Source organism: Nannospalax galili, unplaced genomic scaffold (genome assembly GCF_000622305.1).
Source record: "Nannospalax galili isolate Female #2095 unplaced genomic scaffold, S.galili_v1.0 scaffold854, whole genome shotgun sequence".
In the NCBI taxonomy this organism is placed as follows: domain Eukaryota; kingdom Metazoa; phylum Chordata; class Mammalia; order Rodentia; family Spalacidae; genus Nannospalax; species Nannospalax galili.
The window spans coordinates 2,669,547-2,694,722 of record NW_008334957.1 but is presented as its reverse complement, the minus strand read 5'-3'; the positions used below and the strand labels follow the sequence as shown (position 1 = coordinate 2,694,722).

The 25,176-nt window shown below is 37.0% G+C and overlaps 1 protein-coding gene across 3 annotated transcripts in view; it reads left to right on the top strand.

Moving 5' to 3' along the window:
* The window catches only part of LOC103731334 (protein NPAT), a 40,119-nt gene that overhangs the window by 4,556 nt on the left and 10,387 nt on the right, over positions 1 to 25,176 (top strand). Inside the window, exons 2-13 of one of the 3 annotated variants that reach the window (XM_008829713.3) lie at positions 2,577 to 2,695; positions 6,376 to 6,436; positions 7,439 to 7,511; positions 10,041 to 10,081; positions 10,693 to 10,926; positions 12,174 to 12,255; positions 14,343 to 14,430; positions 15,254 to 15,345; positions 15,432 to 15,519; positions 18,543 to 18,639; positions 19,682 to 19,810; positions 22,234 to 23,871. In XM_008829713.3, coding sequence (XP_008827935.1) covers positions 2,577 to 2,695; positions 6,376 to 6,436; positions 7,439 to 7,511; positions 10,041 to 10,081; positions 10,693 to 10,926; positions 12,174 to 12,255; positions 14,343 to 14,430; positions 15,254 to 15,345; positions 15,432 to 15,519; positions 18,543 to 18,639; positions 19,682 to 19,810; positions 22,234 to 23,871 — 2,742 coding nt within the window. The remainder of the gene's footprint in view (positions 1 to 2,576; positions 2,696 to 6,375; positions 6,437 to 7,438; positions 7,512 to 10,040; positions 10,082 to 10,692; positions 10,927 to 12,173; positions 12,256 to 14,342; positions 14,431 to 15,253; positions 15,346 to 15,431; positions 15,520 to 18,542; positions 18,640 to 19,681; positions 19,811 to 22,233; positions 23,872 to 25,176) is intronic. The other 2 variants (XM_017797302.2, XM_029561895.1) reach the window with 2 other exon arrangements.

The following is a 25,176-nucleotide window of genomic DNA, read 5'->3' as shown; positions in this document are numbered from 1 at the left end:
GTTTGGTGGAGCTAATCTAAGTCCTGAAACCTGAAGAGAAAGTTCCAGCTGCCCTAATTCCAAGGTGATTCCAGTGTTTGTCCATGTTTTAAATTTCTATGTTCACATACTCCTCCTACCACTTATTTATTCATAATAATACTTGAAGAATACCAAGCATCATAAAAGATCCCAAGCTGGATATATTTTTCACAAACAAACAAGGAAAAGGCTTTTTAGTTTTATTAGTGGGATAGGAGATAGATGTGTACATGCAGACATGTGGAGGTAAGAGGACAACTTTGAGGAGTCGGTTCTCTCCTTCCACTAGGGGTTCTGGGGTTTAAACCCAAGTCCTTAGCCAGGTGTGGTGGCCCAAGCATGTAGTCCTAGCACTTGGGAGGCAGAGGCAGGCTGATCTCTGAGTTCAAGGCCAGCTGGGGTTCCTTATTTTCCTTATGACGTTTTGGATATGCTTGTCACAAAGAAGAAAAAGAATTTGAAGTTTTGAGGTTGCATGTATAGATTTATTTGCAAGCATTCACTTTTTAGAATATTATCTTCTTTTGGGCACTGGCTCAGCAATTAAGAACGTGTTTTTTTGTTGTTGTTTTTTTGATCTTTTTGAGATGGTCTCCTTGTAGCCCCAGCTGTCCTAGAACTTACTATGTAGACCAGGCTGGCCTTGAGCTCATGGAGATCCACCTGCCTCTGCCTCCTGAGTGCTGGGATTAAAGGCATACGCCACCACACCCGGCAAGAATGTCTCCTACTCTTATAGAAGACCTAAGCACACAGGTTGGATGACTCACAACTGCTTAACTTTAGCTCCAGGGGACCCACTGCCTCTGGCCTCTGCTGCTGCACTCATGTACAGAAACCCACACTCAGACACACAAACATACATCATTAAAAATTAAGAGTATCTTAAAAATGTATAGTCTTCCAATTCATAGATACCTATCTTTCTTATTCTTAAGGATTTTATGTTTTGGCGCTGTTGTAAATTAAATTCTTAAATTTTTATATTCATTGCAAGGGTATAAGAGCACAATTGAGTTGAGCATGGTGGTGCATGCCTTTAATCCCAGCACTCAGGAGGCAGAAGCAGATCTCTATGAGTTCAAGGCCAGCCTGGTCTCCATGAGTTCCAGGACAGCTGGGGCTAGAGGGAGACCCTGTCTCAAAAAGACCAAAGAGAAGAACACAATTAATTGGTTTTCATATATTCATCTTGTATCTAACAGCCTTATTGAAGTCATTATATCTAAAAGTTGTATCATCTGTAAATTACGATAATTTGACCTTTTTTCCCATTCAGGATGATTTTGGTATTAAAAAAATAATATCGTCTGGAGCTTTTATTAACATAGTCTATGAATTTGAAAGAATTTCCAAATCATTGATTTGAACTCTTCTTCCAGTGTTTAGTAGAATTCACTAATGAAGCCATGGGCTTTTCTTTGTAAGCAGTTACTGGTTTTAATTGTTATAGGTCTTTTCTGTAGTATCTTGGGTCGGTTCTGTTGTTTGTATATTTCTAGGAATTGTTCATTTCATCTAAGTTCTCTAGGTAAAGTCTTCTTAATTGTTTTCCACTCATGATCCCCTATTGCCCAAGAAATTTTATACAATCCCAGATATAAAGTACATAAAATATGTAAATCAACATGCAGAGAGTTCACATTGTATGTACAAAACCAAGTCTGCGGCTAAGTTGTACAGTGCAACATAGGCAGGCACTGCCAGAGAGACCTTCAATTTGCTGCACATTTGTTTTTGTTATTTTTGAGACAGGGTCTCCTTATAGCCCCAGCTGGACTAGAACTCACTATATAGACCAAGCTGGCCTGGATCTCACAGAGCTCCACCTGCCTTTGCCTTCCAAGCGCTGGAAATAAAGGTGAAGTGTTTCACACTCACATTCAGTTACAGCCCCCATGTAGGGTGAGTCTACAGTTTAGGAAACTGGGCTCTTAATTTTAGGCATGTAATTATTTATATAGTATTCTTTACAATCATTTCTAAATGATTTTCTTAAATGCTGTAATCAAATTTCCCATTTTTTTGCCTAGGCTTTGGAGTCATGCTTTAAAATATATCTAAATAGGTGACAACCTCTTAGCCTTTATTTGTTAGCTTAAGATTGAAGTTCTTCCTGGAATATGAAGGATATGATTTGAAAAGTAGAGAAGTTCCTTCTGAAGTGGTTAGTGAAGCATACAAATAAGGAATGTTGAGAGAATGCTTTTTTTTTTAATCCAGTAAGTAAATTTATGTCATCCCCTCACCTACTTATTATGGAAGTTATGGAATAGAGTAATACACTTACAATTTCTTTATTGATTTTCCTGTAAGCATTACTGTGCACTTCATCAAACATCTCTTTTCACAAACTTAGCTAGAACTGGATCCTATGAAGGAACCAGTTATTGTATTAATTATGCAGCACAACCTAGTACAAGGCTGCAGAATTTCAGCATATTTTTCCTGAGACCCCATTTATGATACTGATACTTGATCTAGCATTTTAAGTCGCCACTTTACCAAAAGTACAGAACTTGCTGAAAGTACTCGAACTTTTATTTTTTATTTAGGTTACTTACAACAAGAAAACCTCACATCTACCTGCCAGACTTTTATTTTGGAAAGTTCAAATTTAAAAGAATATGCAGAACACTGTACTGATGAAGGTTTTATCCCAGCCTGCTTACTGGTGAGTTGCTTATTCTTTAAAGTGAAATTTCATCATTACTCCACACACAGAAGACTAAACAGCCTTCAAAATCAGTTCATTAATGACAGTAGGCACAATGGCACATGTGTTTTGTCCCAACTTAATTGATAGGCTAAGATAGCAGAATCATTTGATCCTCGGGGTTTAGGGTCAGCCTTGGCAACATAGCTAGACTCTTGTCTAAATAAAATTACCTTATCAGCCATGTCAAAATTGACAGACAACTACATGGTTTATTGTATCTCTGCCTATAGCAGATAGGTAAGAGATAGATATTTAGCCAGGCATGATGGTACGTTCCTGTAATCTAGAATTTGGGATGCTGAAGCAGGATGATGGTCATGAGGTTTAGACCAGCTTGGGCAAGACCCTGTGTTCAAAAGCAAACAAACAAAAAATAGGTGTTTTGATATTTTATTGTCACCTCTTTTTGTATAAACCATCTAGATCCCAGCAGTATTTGTGGTATAATGAATATATTCTAGAATTTCATGACTTCACTTGGTATTTGTAATTTTTTTATTATTTTATTATTTTTATTGTATGTGTATTGAGTGTATTGCCTGCATGTATGTAAGTGCACCCATGTCATGCAGTGCCCATGGAGGTCAGAAAAAGGCATTGGATCCTCCTGGAACTAGAGTTAATGGACAGTTGTTAACCTCCATGTGGGTTCTGGGAATCAAACCCAGGTCCTCTTCAAGAGTAGTCAGTGCTCTTAACCACTGAGCCATCTCTCTAGCCCAGTGTTTGTAATTCTGTCTTAAGGATTGCTTCTTCGGAAAATTGCAACTATTAATGGATTTTGTAATAGCCTAAAAGAATCTTCAAAACTAGAATTGATTAAGGTCACAGGACACAGAATACAGAAAGATTCATTCTATGCTTATATATGTGCAGTGAACAATTGGGATTTCAAGGTTTTTTTGGGTTTTTTTGTTTTGTTTTGTTTTTGGTCTTTTTGAGACAGGGTCTCCCTGTAGCCCCAGCTGTCCTGGAACTCACTATATAGACCAGGCTGGCCTTGAACTCACAGAGATCTGCCTGCCTCTGCCTCCCAAGTGCTGGAATTAAAGACATGCACATTTATCATAGCAACAAACAGAATGCTTGGATAATCTTAACTAAATATGTGTATGATGTGTTTGCTTAGAACTGCACCAAAGAAAAGTATAAATCAAATCAACATGGTTATCATATATTTGAAAGACTTTGTATTATTAAGTCCAGTATCTCCAGTTTAACTTGTAGATTGATCACAGTCAAAATCCCCACAAATTTATAGATAGCAACATGCAGAATTTAATTTTCATATTAAAAAATAATTGGAATATCCCAGTTTTGAAAATTGGAGGACTAGGTACTGCAGAGATGGCTCAGTGGTTGAGTACTTGCTGTTCTTCCAGAGGACATGTTTAGTTCCCATTATCCATGTCCAGTGGCTCTGGCGGCTCACAACTACCTTTTAACTCCAGCTCTCAGGGATCTGACACCCTCTTTTGGCTTCTGCAGGCATTCACACACATATGAATATACATATGTATATATATATATATAAACAAAGATACACAAATAAAAATAAATCTTAAAAAGAGTTGGAGGACCAACATTTCATAGTGTCAAGAAAAAGAAAAGGGACTGGAGAGATGACTCAGCAGTTAAGAGCACTGGCTGTTCTTACAAAGGACCCACCCAAGATCTGTTCCCAGCACCTACATGGTGGCTAACAAACATCTAACTCCAGTTCCAGATGATCTAGTACCCTCTTCTGGCCTCTGTGAGTATTGCATGACACAGGTGCACTTGTAAGCAGGCATAACACTCATGCACATAAAGATAAATATTAAAAGAAAAATGGGGCTGGCAAGATGGCTCAGCAGTTAAGAGCAATGGCTGCTCTTAAAATGGACCTGGGTTCAGTTCCCAGCACCCAAATGCCAGCTAACAAATGTCTGTAACTCCAGAGATACTGCAGTTCAGACACCCTCTTCTGACCTTTGTGGGCATTGCTTGACATTGGTGCGCTTACACACATGCAGGCACTACACTCATACACATAAAAATAATAAACTAAAATTTTTTTAATGATTTATTTATAAAGACACTAGGAAGCTTACCTGTTGGAAGAGACTAAAAAACATTTTATCAGTGAAAAGCTTGTAAAACCTAGGTAAACTTGCTGTATACTAAATAGTATTGTGCTGATGGTATTTCTTAGTGTTGATAAAAGTATAACAGTTATGTAGGATGTAAGCATTGCAGGATGCTCAGAGAAGTCTATTGGAACTCTGAAATATCCTTAGAGTTCAACATTAGATTGTAAAATTATTTTAGAACAAAAATCTTGATAAACAAGCTTACAAACTACATAAGGTAGGTACTTATGTCCCATATTTTTAGGTAAGTAAACTGAAAACTTAAATTGCATCCATAATTTGACTATTCATTTATACTTCTGCCTTTGATACCAGAATGAAGGAATTGCTGTTGTCTGTCAGGGATTTCATGGTTAAAAATTGCACAACAGTGGAGATGATAAAGGGTTCTTATTCAGAGAGGATTCATTTCGTCAATCATTCAGCAATTATTAGTTACTGATTACTTATTAAAATTAATTAGTAGGAAAAAAGGGCTTTAAGCTAGGCAGGCACTCTACCCCAACCTGTATTCCCATCACTGTTTTTACTTTTTCTGTTGAGTTGGAATCTCCCTATGTTGCCCAGATCAGTCTTGAACTCACTCTGTAGCCCAGTTAAGACTTGAATTTGCAAACCTCCCTTCTTCCTTGTAGCTAGGATTACAGGCCTTTACCACATGCCTTTAATACCAGTACTTAAGAAGCCAAGGCAGGAATACTGCAATTCCAAGACCAGCCTGGTATACATAATAAGATTCTTGTTATAAAAATTAAAAATAAGTTTAAAAAAAGAAATCTAGTGTTTAAAGTTCAGGGGGGAAAGCAGCTAATTGCCTTTTATGTGTCAGGCATTGTCCTTAGCTTATTATATATGTCTTCAGTCTTCACAGAAGAAGAGTCTGTGAATTAGTGTTATCTGTTGTAAGCCTTGGAAAATTAAATATTTATCACATAACATTATGTTGATTTTGAAACCAGGACTGTTGGTTCTGAACACTTTGCTTGTTCCTATTCTGTAATCTAAGACTTGAAGTTATAAAAGACTCCCCTTGAGTTGGAGTAGTGGAATAGTAGAGATATATAGGTAGGTTGATGAGATGACAGAAATAAGAGTAGAGGTGGACTTGCTCCTTAGGAAGAATATCTCAACACATTTTTTTTTTTTTTTACTTCATTCTTCAGCATGTTTGCATCACTTTCCAGAAAGCCAGAACAGAATAGACCTGGGTCCCTTCTGTTTCTCAAACTGTAACTAAGATACCTATCTCCCAACTGAAATCTACTTTGTGACCATGTTTTCTCTTTCATCTAAGGAAACACGGAGTCACAGCTAAAACAGGCAGAGTTCTTTACTCTCAGAAAACTTGCTACACATAATGAGTGAATGTTTTTACTTTTGGTTACCTGCTTCTTTACCCTTTCATCACCACCTCTTCTGTTATCTTAAATGATTGGGCTGTTTGGTTTTCAGAAATTGATAGTATTCTATGGTTTTGGTAATGTTTAATCTTTCTCTTTTCAGTCCTTATTTGGAAAAAACTTGACAACAATTTTAAACGAATATGTAGCTATGAAAGCAAAAGGTAACAACTTGATTTTTTTTATTTCAACATACTGTTTCATAAAAGCCGTGAAAAAGCTTTATCTAATTCTAATGAAATAAATTTTCCTGGGAAGCAGAATTCATTTGTGCCCATATTGAATAAAACATAAGTTTTAGCTGGGCATGGTGGCACACACCTGTAGTCCCAGCACTTGGGAGGCAGGGGCAAGCAGATCTCTGTGAGTTTGAGGCCAGCTGGGGCTACAGGGAGACCATTTCAAAAAAAGCATAAGTTTTAAAACTCCAAATGCTAACAGACATGAACCAAAACTCATATTTTTAAATGATATGAAATTTGCCAGGCATGGTGGTGGCACACGCCTTTAATCCCAGGCAGAGGCAGGCCAATCTCTGTGAGTTCAAGACAGCTGGGGCTACAGGGAGACCCTGTCTCAAAAAGACCCCAAAAAAAAAAAAAAAGTGATATGAAACTCTTACCTCTACTTTATTTATAACCATTGTTATGTGTTAAAGGTTTTCAACTGACAGTCTAATTTTAGGCACAGGATTCAGTCTGGTTTGTAGTTAACAGAACATAAAATAATACATGATTCAAAGGGAAAATACTAATTGTTCTCTAACACTGATTGTTTCTGTAGCTTATAACATTATCAAGTTATTACCATTAAATCAATTACATGAAGTAATGGTAAAAGGAAAGTAGCTTTACCTTTATCATATTATAGTTTCCCTTTTTAATACAAGGAAGATATGAAATTATTAGCATTAAAAATCATTGAAGAAAATTGGAACAAATAAATATGAAATTCTTTTTCACTTATTGTATCTGATTCCCTATGGTTCAAGAAAACAGCGTAACCTCATTAATGAAACTTCGCAGGCCATTTTACAAATCAGCTCATTTCTTAAAAATAATGTCAGCAAGTGAGAGAAAATGCATTTGTTGTTTTATTTTCTATGTCTTTGTTTAAATTGAAAAATGAATTTTCTTCAGCTTGGTTTATTTCCTGTTTTGATTTAGAAACATCAAATGATGTCCCAACAATAATGTCGTCTCTGTGGAAGAAGCTAGATCACACACTTTCTCAGATCAGGTATGAACTCATTAAAATGTGCTAATGATTTAGGAATGCACACACACTTCGGGTATAAAACTTCTTAATATCTACTTAATATTATATAACACCCATCTGATTTTGAAGTTGTTCTAGAGGATAGTGGTGTCTATCTTTAATCGGAATAATTTGGAACAAGTGAATACTTTAATAAATGATTACAAATGAAGAAATTGTGAGATACTGAAATAATGAAAATATTTTATTTTTTATTATTTTTAAATATTTTATTGTTTTATGTGTATATCTGCATGTCTTTAAGTGCAGCCATGTCCTTCAGTGCCCACAGAGGTCAGAATAGGGTGTTAGATCACCTGGAACTGGAGTTACAGATGGTTGTTAGTGAGCACTGGGACTCAAACCTGGGTCCTCTGCAAGAGCAGCCAGTGCTCTTAATCGCTGAGCCATCTCTCCAGCCCCTATTCCCAACTTTTAAATAGCTAGACCAGATGTAAATTTCCTTAGACAACTGTGTCTTCATTATGTATGCATAGAATTATGTTGAATCCTTGTCCAATTATTTCTTTCCTTCTGTTATTTTTTATTTTTAGACTTATGGTACTGATATCTTCCTTCTACCTAGTTTATAGCCTTGGAATTCCAGTTTCAGCATCCTTGGAACAATGCTAGCCCTACTGGTACCAATTTAATGATATCTTATTTGATGGTAGAGTCTCAACAAAAACCTTTCCTCTAAATGCTACATCTAACTTCAGCAGAGGCCTCATTTTTATTCTCTAATTAAGCTACTAAAGTGGCTCCAAATGCTTTTCATCCCACCTCTGGACCACATCTTACTTACTGGGTTTTTTTTTGGTTTTTTTTGTTTTTTTTTTGGTAGGTTTTGAGGCAAGGTCTCCTTGTAGCCCTAGCTGGCCTGGAACTCCCTATGTAGACCAGGCTGGCCTCGACCTCACAGAGATCCTCATGTTCTGCTCTTGGAAATAATCTTCAAAGACTTTTTACAGGAGCCTGGAGAGATGGCTCACCAGCTAAAAGCTTCTGTTGCGCTTATCACCTACATTAGTGGATTACAACTATCTATAACTGCAACTCCATGGGTTCTGGCACTTCTGGCCTCTAAAGTGACCTGTACTCATATACACACACCCCAACACAAACATACCCATACATATAATAAAAATTAAAATTTTCCCCTTTTTTATTTTTTTTTTTAAAAAAAGACTGTTACGGGGCTGGGGAAATGACTTGGTTGGTAAAATTGCCTTTTGCACAAGCACGAGGATCTGAGTTTGTATGCCTAGAACCCATGTTTAAAATTGTACATAGCTGTACTTGCCTGTAAGTCAGCATTGGCTTGTAGGTGCCCAGAGACGGGTTGATACCTAAAGGTCATTGGCCAGCCTAGCCAAATCAGTGAGTTTCAGATTAAGTGAGAGACCCTATCTCAAATAATAAAGGTGAAGAGCGATCAAGGAAAGGTACCTTGGCCTCAACACAGGCTCGCACCCACACAATTACATACCTACACTAACAAGTATGTACTGTATACACAAAATACACCACACACACACCAAAAAATAAAAGACTTACAAATCAGTACTTATAAATAATTGAGATATTTTATTGATAAGCTATCACATAAGAATAAGGTTGAGGGCCTACAGAAATGTTTCAGCAGTTAAGAGCACTAGCTGCTTTTGCACAACACCTGGTTTCAGTTCCCAGCACCCACACATGGTAGCAAACAAACATCCATAACTCAATTTCAGGGTATTGTTCATTCTCTTCTGGCTTTGGCAGGCATTGCATGTACAGGTGAACTTAACATATATGCAAGAAAACACTCATACACATAAACTAAAAGTAACTAAATAAAATAATATTGATCTTATGTAAGTTTTCTCAAGTTGTTAGGTGCATTATTAAAAATGCTTATTTAGTTTGGTTTTTTGGGTCTTGATGAAGGTTTGACATTTTGTTGGGTGAGGACACAGTGTCTGGTGGCTTACCAAATAAGTGGATAATTACAGTCATAAATTTGATAAAAGTAGGATGTGAACTGAATGAACTTTTGGGGATTCTAAAGCACTCATGTATATTAAAAATATTGTATATGGTTTACTTTAAATATGTGCAGTTCCTAAAATCAAGTCAAGCTATAATGTTGAAGCACTCTAGTAGAGCGTATCGAATTGAATAGAAATTTTTCATGTAAATTGTGTTGTATGAGTGTCTTCTAAAACAGTTCACAGTTGAACTGGATGTGGTGGTGCACATCTTTAGTCCCAGCACTCAGGAAGCAGAGGCAGGCAGATCTCTGAGTTGCAGGCAGCTGGTACTATAGGGAGACCCTGTCTCAAAAATAAATAAAACAGTTCACAGTTGTATACCTGCAACTAAGTAAACATGTAGGTAGGCTCTATCTAAGAGAGAGCTATCACTTTTGAAGTCATAATGTACTTTGAGTCCTACTGTAATTAAGGTAGAGTATGTCTCAGCTAAAAAGCAATATTTAATGAATGACTGCTTTGTTTTATTTGTTAGGAGCATGCAAAGTTCCACAGGGTTTGCTGCCCATCAGAGAGGTTGGTATTCAGCTTTATACCATGTCCAGAATTACTTCAAACTGAACGTTTTAGTTAAAAATACGTGTGCTAGGTATATATTTTTGTTTTAACTTTTTTCTAAGTACAGTCATTAGATATTTTCATTATATACATATGGGGGGTATAGCTTAGTGGTAAAGTGTTCATAATGCACAGGGTCCTGGCTTTGATTCCTAGTAATATAAAATAACATAGTAAAAAACCATACATATAATGCTCATGTATATGTATATGCATGGAAATTTCTATATACATTGAATATGTCCTATGTTTTCCTCTTGGTTCAAGTAGTAGAGTCTTCATTCATTCTACAATTTTGAGTATCTTAATTTTGGAGGAATGTTATCTGTATGAGCTGTTACAGAACAAATCTACTTTAGGATTTGTAAAGTTTTAATGTATTCATTTTAGTTTATTTCTCAAGAAATTATTACATAAAATTATTTGATTTTTTTTTTTTTTTCCTCCTCTACCCTTTAAGGACTCTCTTTTAGTCTGTAGGTAAATATGTTATATGGTACATAGGGCATCATAATGACTTGTTCAGATTCTGAAACTACTCTGACATTTTGTATGTACATGTGTTGCAGCCCGAACAAGAAATGGAATTGCAGAAATCAAGCGACAGCGATGGCTTGCATCTCAAGCAGCTCCCGTCAGTTCAGAATTACTGGTCTTGCCTTGTGGTTCAGGACAATTTACCGCTTCTCCTTTGATAGCTACACAAGCTACACAGGCTGTTAAACCAACAGGCCAAATTTCAACCCCATTGAGGTCAAATATTGTAGTAGTCAACCAGTCACAGTCACAAAATAATATAACTAGTAAGTTTAAGTTTTAAGTTTTGCTAACCCAAGTGCAATGTCTTCATACCCATAGAACAGAACTCTGAACAAAAGGAAGAGTTGAGAGAACCTAGAAAGTAGCTTTGCCACAAAATAAGCACAAAACTCTGGGTTCTATCTCATTATCACATAAAACTGGGCATGGTTGTACACATCTGTAATCCTAGCACTCAGAAGGATCAGAAATTTCAAGGTCATCCTCTATATGAGAGCCTGCCTACAAATAAACAAATAAAATCCCAGACATGGAATCTAGGAGTCTTTGTAACCAAAGTCAACCGTTCTTCCTATTTCTAATCTAACTGAAGTCCTAGCTTGAACCTTACAATTTTTAATTTGGGGTATTAATACAAGAGACCCTGTTGTGGTTTTAAACAGAATATACATATTTAATTACCTCTTTACCTTATTCATGCCAGTCTATCTTCCTAGAATATCTTTACAATACTCTACAACCTTTATGCATTGGAAATTCTGTATATTTCTGTATTGGAAATACACTTAGTAATCCTGCGCTATGTCTTGCTTATTGTATGCATATTTGCTGCATAGTGAAAAGAATAGAGTGAGGGAGAGAATTAGTAGTTGCATTGGATTAGAATTCAAGGAACATCTCTCTCAGTTTTGAGTTGAGGCTTTGTACAACTACAAATTATTACTTCCATTAAGTGCCCCCTTGTTACCATTTCCAAATACTTTTCTATACCCAAAGCGTTTAGTTTATGCTTTTTGCACTTTCTTCTTGGTGTGTTACATTATATTTGTTGTTGAAACTGTATTTTGTATCTTTGTGAAAACCTTAAGGTATAGGAACTATATTGCATTAGTCATAATATACAATGCCTTGCTTATAGTAAGCACTTAATAAATGTTTGCTGAGGGGTTGGGGATTTAGCTCAGTGGTAGAGCACTTACCTAGCAAGTGAAAGGCCCTTGGCTCCAGGGGGGGAAAATGTTTGCTGAATTTAATATAACAGTCACTGCTGGGTGTGGTGGCACACACCTTTAATCCCAGTACTGGGGAGGCAAAGACAGGCAGATCTCTGTGAGTCCAAGGCCAGCCTGGTCTACGTAGTGAGTTCCAGGTCAGCTGGGGCTACAGGGAGACCCTGCCTCAAAAAGACCAAAAAATAAATAAATAACAGTCATTAATGTTTCTCATCCCATTACAAATTTTAAAACCTTTTCAGTTCCTTTGACTTACTGTTTGTTTTCTTAACATACAGCTACTGAGGCTTTAAATATCATTCCTGGCCCTCAGGAAAGGAAAACACATACCAGTCTAATGTCTCCTGGTAGACGTAAAAGGTAAATGCTTTTTATCACAGACACAATGCTGGTACTCATTTACGATGAACAAAAAAAAGAATTATAGTGAGGTATTTATATTATGAATAAAGTAGCAAGGCTAGATTAAGTTCTTGACACACATTCATTCCAAAATACATTATCTTTTCCAGTATTCTGACCTGATTAAATTTGAGTTACATCCTCAGTGTGTGGCATATCTTTTACAGTTTTTATAGTGGTGTGCAGAATAATGGTGTATCTTACAAATGATGTTATCTTAATTTTGGGGAATGTTTGTAAATATAAATTATATTAGTAAGTTTTTTCTAATTTATTTTTATTTTATGTATGAGTGAATTGCCTACATGTGTGTAAGTGCTCCTATGTCATGCAATGCCTGTGGAGGTCAGAAGAAAGTGTTGGATCCCCTGGAACTGGAGTTACAGACGGTTTTTAGCCACGATGTCAAGCTGGGAATCGAACTTGGGTCCTCTGCAAGAGTAGGCAGTGCCCTTAACCACTGAGCTCTCTCTCCAGCCCAATATTAGTAAGTTTTATGGTTCACAAACACTCAAGTTTAAATTGTTTGATAGAATGTTTTCAAATACAGTTTTCCAAGACTTTTTTTCTTTCCTAGTTAGCCTGTATTTCTTTGAAAACTATGTCAGAGAGATCAGTTTTAAAAGGTTTTTATCTGATTTCTCATCTGTTAACCAATAGGATTTTTTTAATTAGAGTTCTTACTGTGAATGTTCTCTAAGTCAAGGCTGACTTTGTTATAAGCTTCCTTTAAATAAAAGCTTCATTCCAAGCTTTCTGGCTTAGCCATATAAAATAGTAAAACAATATCAGTAACATTTTCAAAAAGGTTGGCCTTATTAAAAGATCTGTATAGACTTTATTCTTCCATAAACCTACTAATGCAGTTGGTCTCATTTCATCATAAATTGATTCAGAGGTACTAGGGATGTAGCTCTGTTTTAGAAGACACGGCTACCAAGTGTAAGGCTCTGGATTTGATCCCCAATACACCCCCCCCAAAAAAGAAAAGGAAAAATGGATAAGAGTATTAGAACTTACATATGTAAGACCACATAGCTGCTGGGCGTGGTGGTACACACCTTTAATCCCAGCACTTGGAAGGCAGAAGCAGGGGATCTTTGTTACTTCGAGGCCAATCTGTTCTATATAGTGAGTTCCAGGATAGTGAGGGTTACAGGGAGACCTTGTCTCAAAAAGACCAAAAAAAAAAAAAGAAAGAAAGAAAGAAAGAAAATGGTCTTCAAGGGGCTGGAGTGATGACTCAGTGGTTAAGAGCACTAGATCCTAGATCCTCTTGCAGAGGATCGAGTTTGGTTCCCAGCACCCATATGGCGGCTATCAGCTGTCCTTAACTCCAGTTCCAGGGCATCCAATGCCCTCTTCTCACCTCCTTGGGCATCACAGGACATGGGTGCTGTTACACACATGCAGGTAAGACATAAAATAGAAATGATAAAATATGAAAAAAGCCTCAAATTCATTTCTTCTGGGTCCAAGTCTGGTAGTGCTTTTTTATGTTGTTCTGACTTGGTTCTTTTCTTTTAAATATTTAGTATTTAAAAGATCAGAAGAAAGTATCGGATCCCTAGGAACTGGAGTTATGGATACTTGTTATATGGGTGTCTGGGAACTGAACCTGTGTCCTCTGTAAGAGTAGCCAGTGCTCTCTTAACCACTTAGCCATCTCTCCAGCCCCCTCACTTGGTTCTTATGCCAAAAAAACCACAAAATTTTATGTCTTCTACCATGATGATCTTAAAATTGTAATATGGGGCTGGAGAGATGACTCAGCGGTTAAGAGCACTAGTTGTTCTTGCAGAAGACCCAGGTTAAAATCCCAGCACCTACATGGCAGCTAACAACTGTCCGTAACTCCAGTCCCAGAGAATCCAACAGCCTCTTCTGACCTCCGAGGGCATTGCACAGCATGGGTGCACTTACCTACATACAGGCAATACATGCATACACATTAAAAAAAATTAATAAAAATTTTTTAAAGTATTAAAAAAATTTGTATTGTTAATCTGTTAGACATAATGTTAAGAGAAGCTTTTGTATTTCAGTGACTCACAAAAGAAGACTGGTACTTCATCTGGACCTCATTCATCAATAAGGAATTTGCAGGATCCAAATGCATTTGCAGTAGAAAAAGTAAGTGACCATTCCAAACATTGCAACTTGAAACACTCCCGAATTTAAGGATGCTAATGTTTGTATAATAATTATGTGCATGCTTTTGTGTTTGGTATGAATATGAGGGCAGCAGAATGACCTTGCCTAGGGATAAGGAATCTTAACTGTAGAAAGTAGTGCATACTGAATACACGCATGGCAAATGCACCAAATAAGAAATATTGGTACATTGAGGAAACTAAATTCTTATTAATGGTGTATCATGCAGTGCACTTGGGCATTTCAGGATCAGATTATTTAAAAACCTTGTATGACAAACTAAAAAGTCTAGAATTGAAGCCGGGTATACTGGTGCACACCTTTATTTCCAGCACTCAGGAGGCAGAGGCAGGCAGATCTCTGTGAGTTCAAGGCCAGCCTGGTCTGCATAGCAAGTTCCAGGCCAGCTGGGGCTACAGGGAGACCCTGTCTCAAAAAGACCAAAAAAAAAAAATCTAGAATTGCATTCTGTAAGCATCTGAAAAAAGTTGGTCAAAAACTTGTGACATCATTCCTGAATTATAAAGTGCTATCTATGTCAGGTATTACTATGGAAGGAGGTACTAGAACTTGTGAGTTTTCACTTAGGGTTAAGTTCAGTTGCCATTGATTGCTTTTTGTGGTGTGTGTTTGTTTTTCATCCTTTATTTAATTACAGAGGAGGTCTTGCTATGTTGCCCAGACTGACATCAAACTCCTGACCTGAAGTAATAATCCTACCTCAACCTGCCAAGTAGCCGAGACTGTAAACATTGGCTTTGTTTGGATTATTGTAATACTAATTTTAATTTTTCTCTTTCAGCAAATGGTTATTGAAAATGCACGAGAAAAAATATTAAGCAACAAGTCCCTTCAAGAAAAGCTTGCAGAAAACATTAATAAATTTTTGACGAGGTGAGCTATATATATATATATAATCTCTTAATTGTTTTTGCCTAATCATCTAACTATGCTAAAGAATATTTTTTTCTGTATTACAGTGACAATAGTATTGCTCAAGTACCTAAGCAAACAGATAGCAACCCTACAGAGCCAGAAACTTCAATTGATGAACTCCTGGGACTTCCGGTATGGGTAGATGTTTATAGGTGTGTGTGGGTGTGTGTATAGTACATACAGTTAAAACTAATGGCATTTTGGTTTCATTTCAAAAAATTAGTTGTATAAAATCCAGTTTATAATAGTCCTTCATCACCCAAATGTAATAATAAACAGCAGTACTACATAGTATTGTGTTTCTTCTATATTGCTATGAACTGTATAGTAATTTAAAGATATAGTAAAATACTGTGTTAAATATTACTTGGATTCATCATATGTCTTTAACAAAATGAACAAGATGATCCTAAATGTCTAAATGTGTGTTTTCTCAGTCTTAGTTACCAGTTTCCTTCTCTGATACTCATTTTTATCCTTGTGTCTTATGCTTTTTTGATTAATAAACTTACACTTGCAAAATTCAGGGTTTTTTCCAAGATCTGTTTCCTTATTGAATTTCTTGTCATTGTTGTTGACTTACTGTAGTGTATTGCTGACTATATCCGTTTCCTGGGTTGAATTCTTTACTTGGTTTATTTTCTCTTTGAAGTCATTGGTTAATTTATGAAATAGACTTTTGAACTCTTTTTCCTTCATTTTAACCATCTCAGGGTCTTTGTAGTCATTGATTGTAGAGTTCTCTCTTGGTGATGGCATGATGCTTTGCTTTTTCAAGTTTCCTGAGTGTCTTTGTTATTTGTGTAATCTCTTCATTTTGATCTCTTTTCTAGTTTTGAGATGGTTCTTTGTTTAAGGGCTCCATTCCCTAGTACCTACCACTCAAAGAAGAGAAAATAATTACAGCAACACCAAATCAAACTAGATGTGGAAATACGTCTAGTATTAAATCTATTAAAATCTGTTAAAGCTAACTAGTATATTATCAATGACTATAGAACAAAGTTAAAAATTAGTAATGCTGGGGCTGGAGAGATGGCTCAGCGGTTAAGAGCATTAACTGCACTTACAGAGGACCCAGGTTCAATTCCCAGCACCCACATGTTGGCTAACAATGTACTCCAGTTCCAAGGGAATCTGATGCCTTCTGACCTCCGTGGGCATTGCATGACACGGGTGCAGTTATACACATGCAGGCAATGCACTCATACACATAAAATAAAAATAATGAATATTTTTTAAAAATTAATGATGGTTAAATATAGAAAAAAATAAATGGAAATGGTCAGGGCAAGGGAGAAAAGAACAGTTAAATCAAAGAATGTAGAAGGTGTTACAGAAAGGAAGGAAAAAAAAAAACAATCGTAACCTGTTGACCAATAAAAAAAAAATCATAAGCCAGGCATGGTGGCACACACCTTTAATCCCAGCACTCAGGAGGCAGAGGCGGGTGGATCTCTGAGTTCAAGGCCAGCCTGGTCTACATAGTGAGTTCCAGGACAGCTGGGGCTACAGGGAGACCCTGTTTCAGAAAGAAAAAAAAAAAAAAAGCATGAACAAAATCAGATAAATGTAAGAAGTAGAATGAAATATATATATAAAAAAAAAAGGCTTTTTTGAGTTGAAATACTACTAAAAGTGTAGTAAAAAAAAATAAAGGGGCCAGTGTGGTACTGCATGCCTTTAATTTCAGCACTCAGGAGACAGGTAGGTAGATGGCTGTAAAATTGAGGCTGACCTCATCTACACAGTGAGTTCCAGGCCTGTTGGAGCTACAGAAAACCCTATCTCAAAAAGACGAAAAAAGGAAACACAAAAGGAAAAAAAAATCCTTTCTTGAAGTATTGGAGCAACTTCTTATAGGAACTCTAAAATTGATGTCTGCCAGGTTAAAGGTAGAGGGTAAGAGTCTCTTGAACACTTCTGTTTCCTTCAATTTAGGCTAGTACCTAGCCGCTGTTTTTATTTTAGTAGCTTCTCTGCTTTGCAAGCTATAGGCTGGTTACATTCACCCATTCTACTCGACTGCAGTTCATATACCCTGGAATGGCCAGTGTTTTATCCGTCAGGTGTCTTGGCGTCTGTTGGAAGTAGGAAAGCAAACACAGCACTAAGATATATATAGGCATACCAGCCTCCAGAATTTGAAAACCCTGTCAGCATTAAATATCCTGCTAAAGGGATGTGGCTAAAGATAGATATGAAGTAATCCACTGGACCTCCAAACTTCTCAGTCCCTACAATGAATCTTATAGCAGTTAGGCAGTTCCTGTGATCTACTCACTGACCTCAGGCTCAGGGCTAACAAGATCTGCAATTATCCTCGGTGATGGGCTTACCAAGCCACAGAGAACAAGACTATCACCCACTTCCTCCTTCACTGCCTAAGCCCACCACTTGAACTTTTCATTACTTCTACATCCAGGCCTTCCCATCTCCACAACTGTCTCTCATTACAGCTCTGGCAGGTTGATTCCAAGCTCCCTAACTTGTTTATCCCTTGTTCTTAGGCCCCTAGGTTAGCTAGATCTTGGTAGGATTCCTGTCAAGAAGGTGCCCATTTACAACCCTCTAAGACAAAATGAACCTCCTCTTTACTGTTGGCCTATCACAATGGAGGAGTCACTACCTCACCAAAACTCCCAACTGAATTCAAAACCCCCAACTGAATTTGAGAGTTGGAAGAACTGTGGGTATCTCTTGTAGGTAGGGCACCCAGTCTTTTTCACTCCTGCTTCCTGGCATAGATTTTGGGTGAGACATCTGTTTCTTGTCCCAACCAGGTGCCTTGCAGCTGGAGCTATGTGCTATGTACTCTTTGCTGTATCACCACCTGTTTCTTCACACTTTGAAGCTGTCCTGTCACCCCTCTGTGATTCCAGATGTTCTTCCACAATCTTTCTAGAGTAAAGTTTGATCTTTGTTATGCTGACTTCTCATTTACTGAATCGCATAGAGGCAGGCAGCTTCTAATCCCCCTAACAGAAGTCTAACTTTCTTTTTAAATAAGCATATAGTTAATGCTCACAAGAAATTTACTTATAAAGAAATACTTATACATATGTAAAAAGTAAAATACGTTGAATACTAATTATTTTTCTGGTATTAAAACTGTATTGATCTATTAGTATCATGCCTTCATTCTTATTTTACAGAGTGAAATCCATATGTCTGAAGAAGCAATACAAGATATATTGGAACAGACAGAATCAGACCCAGCATTTCAGGCACTCTTTGATCTCTTTGATTATGGTAAGAAAGACCATTTATTCTAGGAAGGTGAAGAAAATTTTCTCCAGTCTCTTTGGTAATTTACCCTGAATAAAGTAACATCACCCCAATCTTCTGAAAAAGTTCCTATTTCATTAAGGCAAACAGTGTATGGACATGGAGCAAAGCCAGAGGAGTATCTTTGGGTTTTTATTCTTTAATTTAGGAAAGTTCAGCTATAAAAAATGGAGAATTGGTTTTGTTTTTTTGTTTTGTTTTGTTTTGTTTTTTGGTGTTTGTGAACATTTTGGCCAGTCAACATGCTGAATCAACTTTGTTAAGGTCTATTTTAGTACAGATAAATATAATTGAGTGACCCAGAAGGAATGCAAAATTCTCAGCATGCTGTCAATCATAGAATCTAATTTATCAGAGAACTTGTTAAATGTGCAGATTCTTGGACCTTCTAGAATATCCTCATAAAAAGAACCTCTAGTTCTAGCCAGGTACCATGACATGTGCATTGTCCCAGCATTCAGGAGGTTGAGGCAAGAGAATTGCTTGAACCAGTAAATTTGGAACCAGCCTAAGGCAACATAGTATAAAAACTCCTAAAAAAGAAACAGTATGGTGAGGAAATCCTAATATCTATAGATGTAAATGACATATAAAGCAACATGTTAAAAAAAAAATTTATTTTTTTTATGTGTATGCGTGTATTGCCTGCATGTATGTAAGTGTACCAGTGTCATGCAATGCCCGCGGAGGACAGAAGAGACCGTCGGATCCTGGAACTGAAGTTATAGACAGTTGCTAGCTGCCATGTGGGTGCTGGGATTTGAACTCAGGTCTTCTGCAGGAACATTCAGTGTTCTTAACTACTGAACCATCTCTCCAGCCCCCTAAAAACTTTAAAAAAAAAGTGCCGGGCACACACATAATCCTCAGCACATGGGACTTACATAGTTCATGGTCAGCCTGGGCTACATGAGACTCTGTCTCAGAAAAATCAGCAAAAAACATGATTAAACATGCTTGATTTTAGTTTGGTCATTTAATTATTTCCCTGTTCTCTTTTTAACAGGTAAAACAAAGAATAATAAAAATATATCACAAAGCATTTCTAGTCAACATATGGAAACCAATCCTAATATAGTCTTAGCTGAAGAAACTAATCTAGCAATTAAAAGTTCTTTTGAAACAGAAGAATCTGGTAAGAATTTGATTTTGTTAATGTCATCGATCAAAATGTTAATATTAGTCTCAATTCAGAATCAGAACATACTGCCTAAATTGGAAACTTTTCAAATTACTATATAGGTCATTTTTATATTTATAATTTCCTCTCTAAAAGAAAAATTGCTCCCAAGTCTTTAGCACTTTGATTAAAAAGTTAAATTTTCATACTCCTATAGAGTAGTACACATGAGCAGTTTATCACTAAATAGTATTTTAAAGTGTATGCCATTTTTTTTGTTGTTGTTTTGGTTTTGGTTTTGGTTTTGGTCTTTTTGAGACAGGGTCTCCCTGTAGCCCCAGCTGTCCTGGAACTCACTGTGTAGACCAGGCTGGCCTCAAACTCTCAAAGATCCGCCTGCCTCTCCCTCCCAAGTGCTGGGATTAAAGACGTGCGTCACCACACCCAGCCAAATTTTAAAAGAACTCAGGGCTGGAGAGATGGCTCAGCAGTTAATAGCATGTACTGTTCTTACAGAGGACTCGTTTGTTTCACAGCACCCACATTAGGCAGCTCACAATAGCCTGTAACTCCAGCTCCAAGAGAGCCAACATCATCTTCTCACCTCATGAGCATCCATGTGCACATGGCATATCCACACACAGACATATAGTTTAAAAATAAATATTTTAAAAGAAATTTTACTGTAAACTAACATAAATATATAGAAGTAGATAATGAAAATGTATAACTCAATTATGAAATCAAGTCCAAAAAGTGCACATGAAAACATTTCTCAAGTGAAAAGAGTGAAATATTGCCAGTACCACAAAAAACTTTCCTGATAATACCCTGTGTAGTCTCTGCTTCCCACATCTCTGCTCAGAGATGACTATGATCTTGGCTTCTCATGACTCTCCTAAACTATGCCTTTTCAGTACCGTGTAATTCATTTAGTCAGTTAAGCCTGATCATTATTTCTACTTACTGTTGTTAGTTTTATCTTAAAATGCCTAATGGCTTCCAATTGTTTACACCTTATATACAAAAACTAGTTTTGTAGCCTCTTTGAATTCGTGAACACCCAAGCTCAATCCTCCATTTCTTAGGCTGAACTCGGGTGGGGGGCGGTGGTATGTATATTTACAAGATTGTGGTTCACGTTAAGCTTCACCATAAACAAAATAAAACTTGAAATTTTGCTTTCTAAGAAAGTCTTGTCATCTGATTAAGAAACCACTTCCAGGCTGAGAATTTGAGTGAGTGGTAGCATGACCTGAGTTCAGTCTCTACATGATTAATTTCAGTTCAAACTCTATATGCATGACCTCAGTTCAATCTCTAGCAAGGCAGTATTTTGTTAATATTACTTCCTCTATATTTATGTGACCTAACATAATATCCTCTATTGTCTCCCTTAATATAGATTTCACTGGTCTCTACTCAGTTTTCATTTGACTAGTTATGATAGTTGGTAGACATTTTTTTAGTTTTTCCCGATTATTTCTTTCCATATTAGTTCAGATAAATTGTCTGAATTGCAAATGCTTTTATAATTTTCTTGTTTCCCTAGTTATCTTAATCTTTAAGATCAGAGATTGGATTATTCATATTTGGATTCCAGAACCATGCATACGATTGGTCCTCAGTAAATATGTTAAATGTTTTTAAAAGTACACACAGAAGCCGGGCGTGGTGGCGCACACCTGTAGTCCCAGCACTTGGGAGGCAGAGGCAGTTGGATCTAAGTACACACAGAAATCAAATGTTAATCATGAAAAATGATCTTGATCTCATTATCAGGTGTAGGGACTGGAGAGATGGCTCGGTGGCTAAGAGCACTGACTGCTCTTGCAGAAGACCTGAGTTCAAATCCCAGCACCCAGCATGGCTGCTGGCAGCCGTCCATAACTCCAGTTCCAGGGGATTTGACACCCTCTTCTGGCCTCTTAGGGCACTGCATGGCATGGTTAAACTTATATACATGCAGGCATAATACTCATAAAAATAAAAAATAATTTCTTTTTTTAAAAATGTGTTGATGAAATAAGGTCAGTAAAATGGAAAAACTGGAAAATCTATGTATCTAGGCAGAAAGACTCATAAAAGTCAAGGTAGAAAAATACTACTATTACATGAGGAGCCAGTTTTTGGTTTTTGACCTAGTAAGTATTAGATGTACTTAAACATGTCTATTTTTTCCTTCTTTGTGGTATCTATTTCTCAAGAAACTTGGGAAACAATTTGGCGTTTGTTTGCTGTGGCATCAACAATTAGAAAGTAAACATAGATTTATATATATATACTTGAGAATGGAAACTGACAGTGTATCAGACTTAAACTTACTGCTATGCCAAAAGATAAGTATTTACATGGCAAAGTAGGTTGAACAGTAAAAATGACTGCTTCAGAAGTTAAGCACACTGACTGTAACTTTCCATCATACTGGTATTTTACAGATGGTCAATCTGGTCAGCCTCCATTTTGTACTTCCTATCAAAATGAAGATGTACTAAGTGATTTGAAGAATAGCAGCAACCATGATGTGCTTCCACCAGAATCTCAGGAAAACTTTTCTCAAATAAGCTCTAACATTCAGAAAAAAGCCTTTAAAACAGCTGTACCTACGGAACAGAGGTGTAATCTTGACATTACTTTTGAGTCTGTGTCTAATTTGAGTGACTTTAACCAAAGAGGGAACTCTGTTGAATGTAATGAACATTGTGCTGAGTTATACACCAGTCAGTTGCCCGCTGAAACTGAAATGGCTCTCGAGGTTGAAAAGAATTCTTCATCTCCAGATACACTAAATCAGTCTCAGTTACAGCCTGATAGACCAGTAACTTCATTTTTGTCACTTGATAGTGAAACTAACAATGAAAACTTAATTCTTTCTGGGAAAAATTCTCACCTTTCATCCCAAAGTTCTCCATTAACTGGAAAGCCACCTAAGAGTCAATTTTGTGAAAATTCTAACAATATAGTAAAAGCCAAAACTAATTCCCATGGTTCGAAGTCACCACATTCTAGTGAAACTCCCCACAGTAAAATTGAAATTGATAGTGTGTCACCAGTTGCAGCACAACCACCACCAGATTGCCAAAATAACCCTTTACTTCAAAGTAAAACGTTACCTGTGACTGTTGAAACTTTAGGTTTAAATGCATCTGAAGAAACGGAAATTCATCTTGAAGATTCAGTCCCTTCCATTAAACAACCATCTAATAATTTGACATCTGTGGAGTTAAATCATACAGGAAACAAAACTGAGCCATGTAAATCTGAGAAAGTTACTTCGGACTCAAAAGACTCTTCATCTTCTGTAAAGGAAAATGGAGATACTATTTTTCTCTCTTTAGGTGGAAATAATAGCTGTGAAGAAGTTGCACTGATACCTGGAGAAGGTAATCCTGTAAAAAATAAGCACTCAATTCCTTTGGAATCTGGTGGTTCAGTGGGAAGTTCTCAAGAGTCCCAGAATACTGATGATAAACCTAGCAGTAACTTAACAGAGGTAGATGCATCAAGTATTGTCTCTCTCAAAATTATCATTAGTGATGACCCATTTGTCTCCTCAGATGCAGAACTTAACAGTGCTGTATCTAGTATCAGTGGAGAAAACTTGCCAACAATTATTCTCTCATCTCCTAAATCTCCTGCCAAAAATTCAGAATTAGTTAAATGCCTATCTTCAGAGGAAACTACAAGTGCTATTGTATCTGTTGAAGTAGGGGATTCAGCCTCAATGGAACAGAATGTTTTAGTACTCAAACCTGAGGATCCTGTGGTAAACAACACTCAGAATGAGGATGGCATTGCTTTTTCAGCCAATGTTACACCATGTGTTTCCAAGGATGGAGGGTACATACAATTGATGCCAGCCACAAGCACAACTTTTGGCAATTCAAATAACATTGTGATAGCTACCTGTGTGACTGATCCAACAGCCTTGGGAACAACTGTCAGTCAATCTAATGTAGTGGTGTTGCCTGGAAATTCTGCTATGACTGCACAACCTCCACCACAGTTACAGACACCACCAAGGTCTAACAGTGTCTTTGCTGTCAACCAAGCTGTTTCACCAAACTTTTCACAAGGTAACTTAAAGCACCTATTGGAGATGAGCTGGGGATATATAGCACAGTGGAAAAGCACTTACATAGCATTTGCAAAACAGTTGGTTCTGTGTCTAACACTGAATGAATATGTGTGCATGAGTGTACATGTTTTGAAGTTTCTTTCTCTGGATTGGAATCTAATTTTCTTGGGTGTGAATCATTGACTAGGAGATAGTATATCATACATAGCTCATGAGAACTATTTTGGAATTTTTGCTTATGCCTCTTGTGCCAGCTGATTGATCCAGGAATCTAGTGGGCCACAGATTTAACAGTTGAGGGTTTTTTTATTTTCACAGTTTTCAGTCTGCACTAATAAATTATAAGAAGTCTTAATTAATGAATTAATCAGTATACCTAACTAAAACTCAATGTTGCAGGAGACTTTTAATGTTTCTATTTTTATTTTATGTGCATGAGTGTTTTACCTGCATGTATGTAAGGACACCTGTGTTGTGCAATGCATACAAGGGCAGAAGAGGGCATTGGATCCTGTGAAACTGGAGTTACAGATGATTGTTAGCCACCATGTGGGTGCTGGGAACCAAACTTGGGTCCTCTGAAAGATCAGCCAGTTAGTACTCTTAACTGCTGAGCTGACTCTCCAGCTTCTGCAGATTTCTTTTAAATTGCTATTATAGTCATCATTTTTAAAGGAATTTGTCATTCAGATAGACTTTCAAAAGCAACTTAAATTTCTTCTATAAACTGTTTCTAACTTCTCACTATCTACTACCATCTAGAAGTGATTCCCATCCTTAGATCTCCACAGGGCTCTTGTATTTATTGCAAGTAATTAGTAATTGACAGACTTATCTCGTAAGTCATCCTTAATGGTATGTTTCTGAGAGAACTTACGGCACATTCATCTACACTGCCATGTGTACTAATGTGTGTAATGAAATCTGATTAAATACTAACAAGTAAGTGTTAAATGTGTTAGAGCACTTTCAAATGCTATTTCAAAGGCGATAAAGGAGAGGTCAGAAATGGTACACAGTATGGAACTTGAGCTAAAACTCAAGGTGGTGGGGTGCTGGAGAAATAGCTCAGAGGTTAAGAGTACTGACTGCTCTTGCAGATGCCCACCACCCACATGGTGGCTAACAACTGTCCATAACTCCAGTTACAAGGGAATTTGACACTCTTCTGACCTCTTTACACATTGTACAACATGGGTGCGCTTACATACATGCAGGCAATAAATGAAAAATCAGATAAGATTTGAAGGTAAAGGAAGTCTTTATAGCCAAAGAAGTAGCATAAGCATACATAGGTATGTAA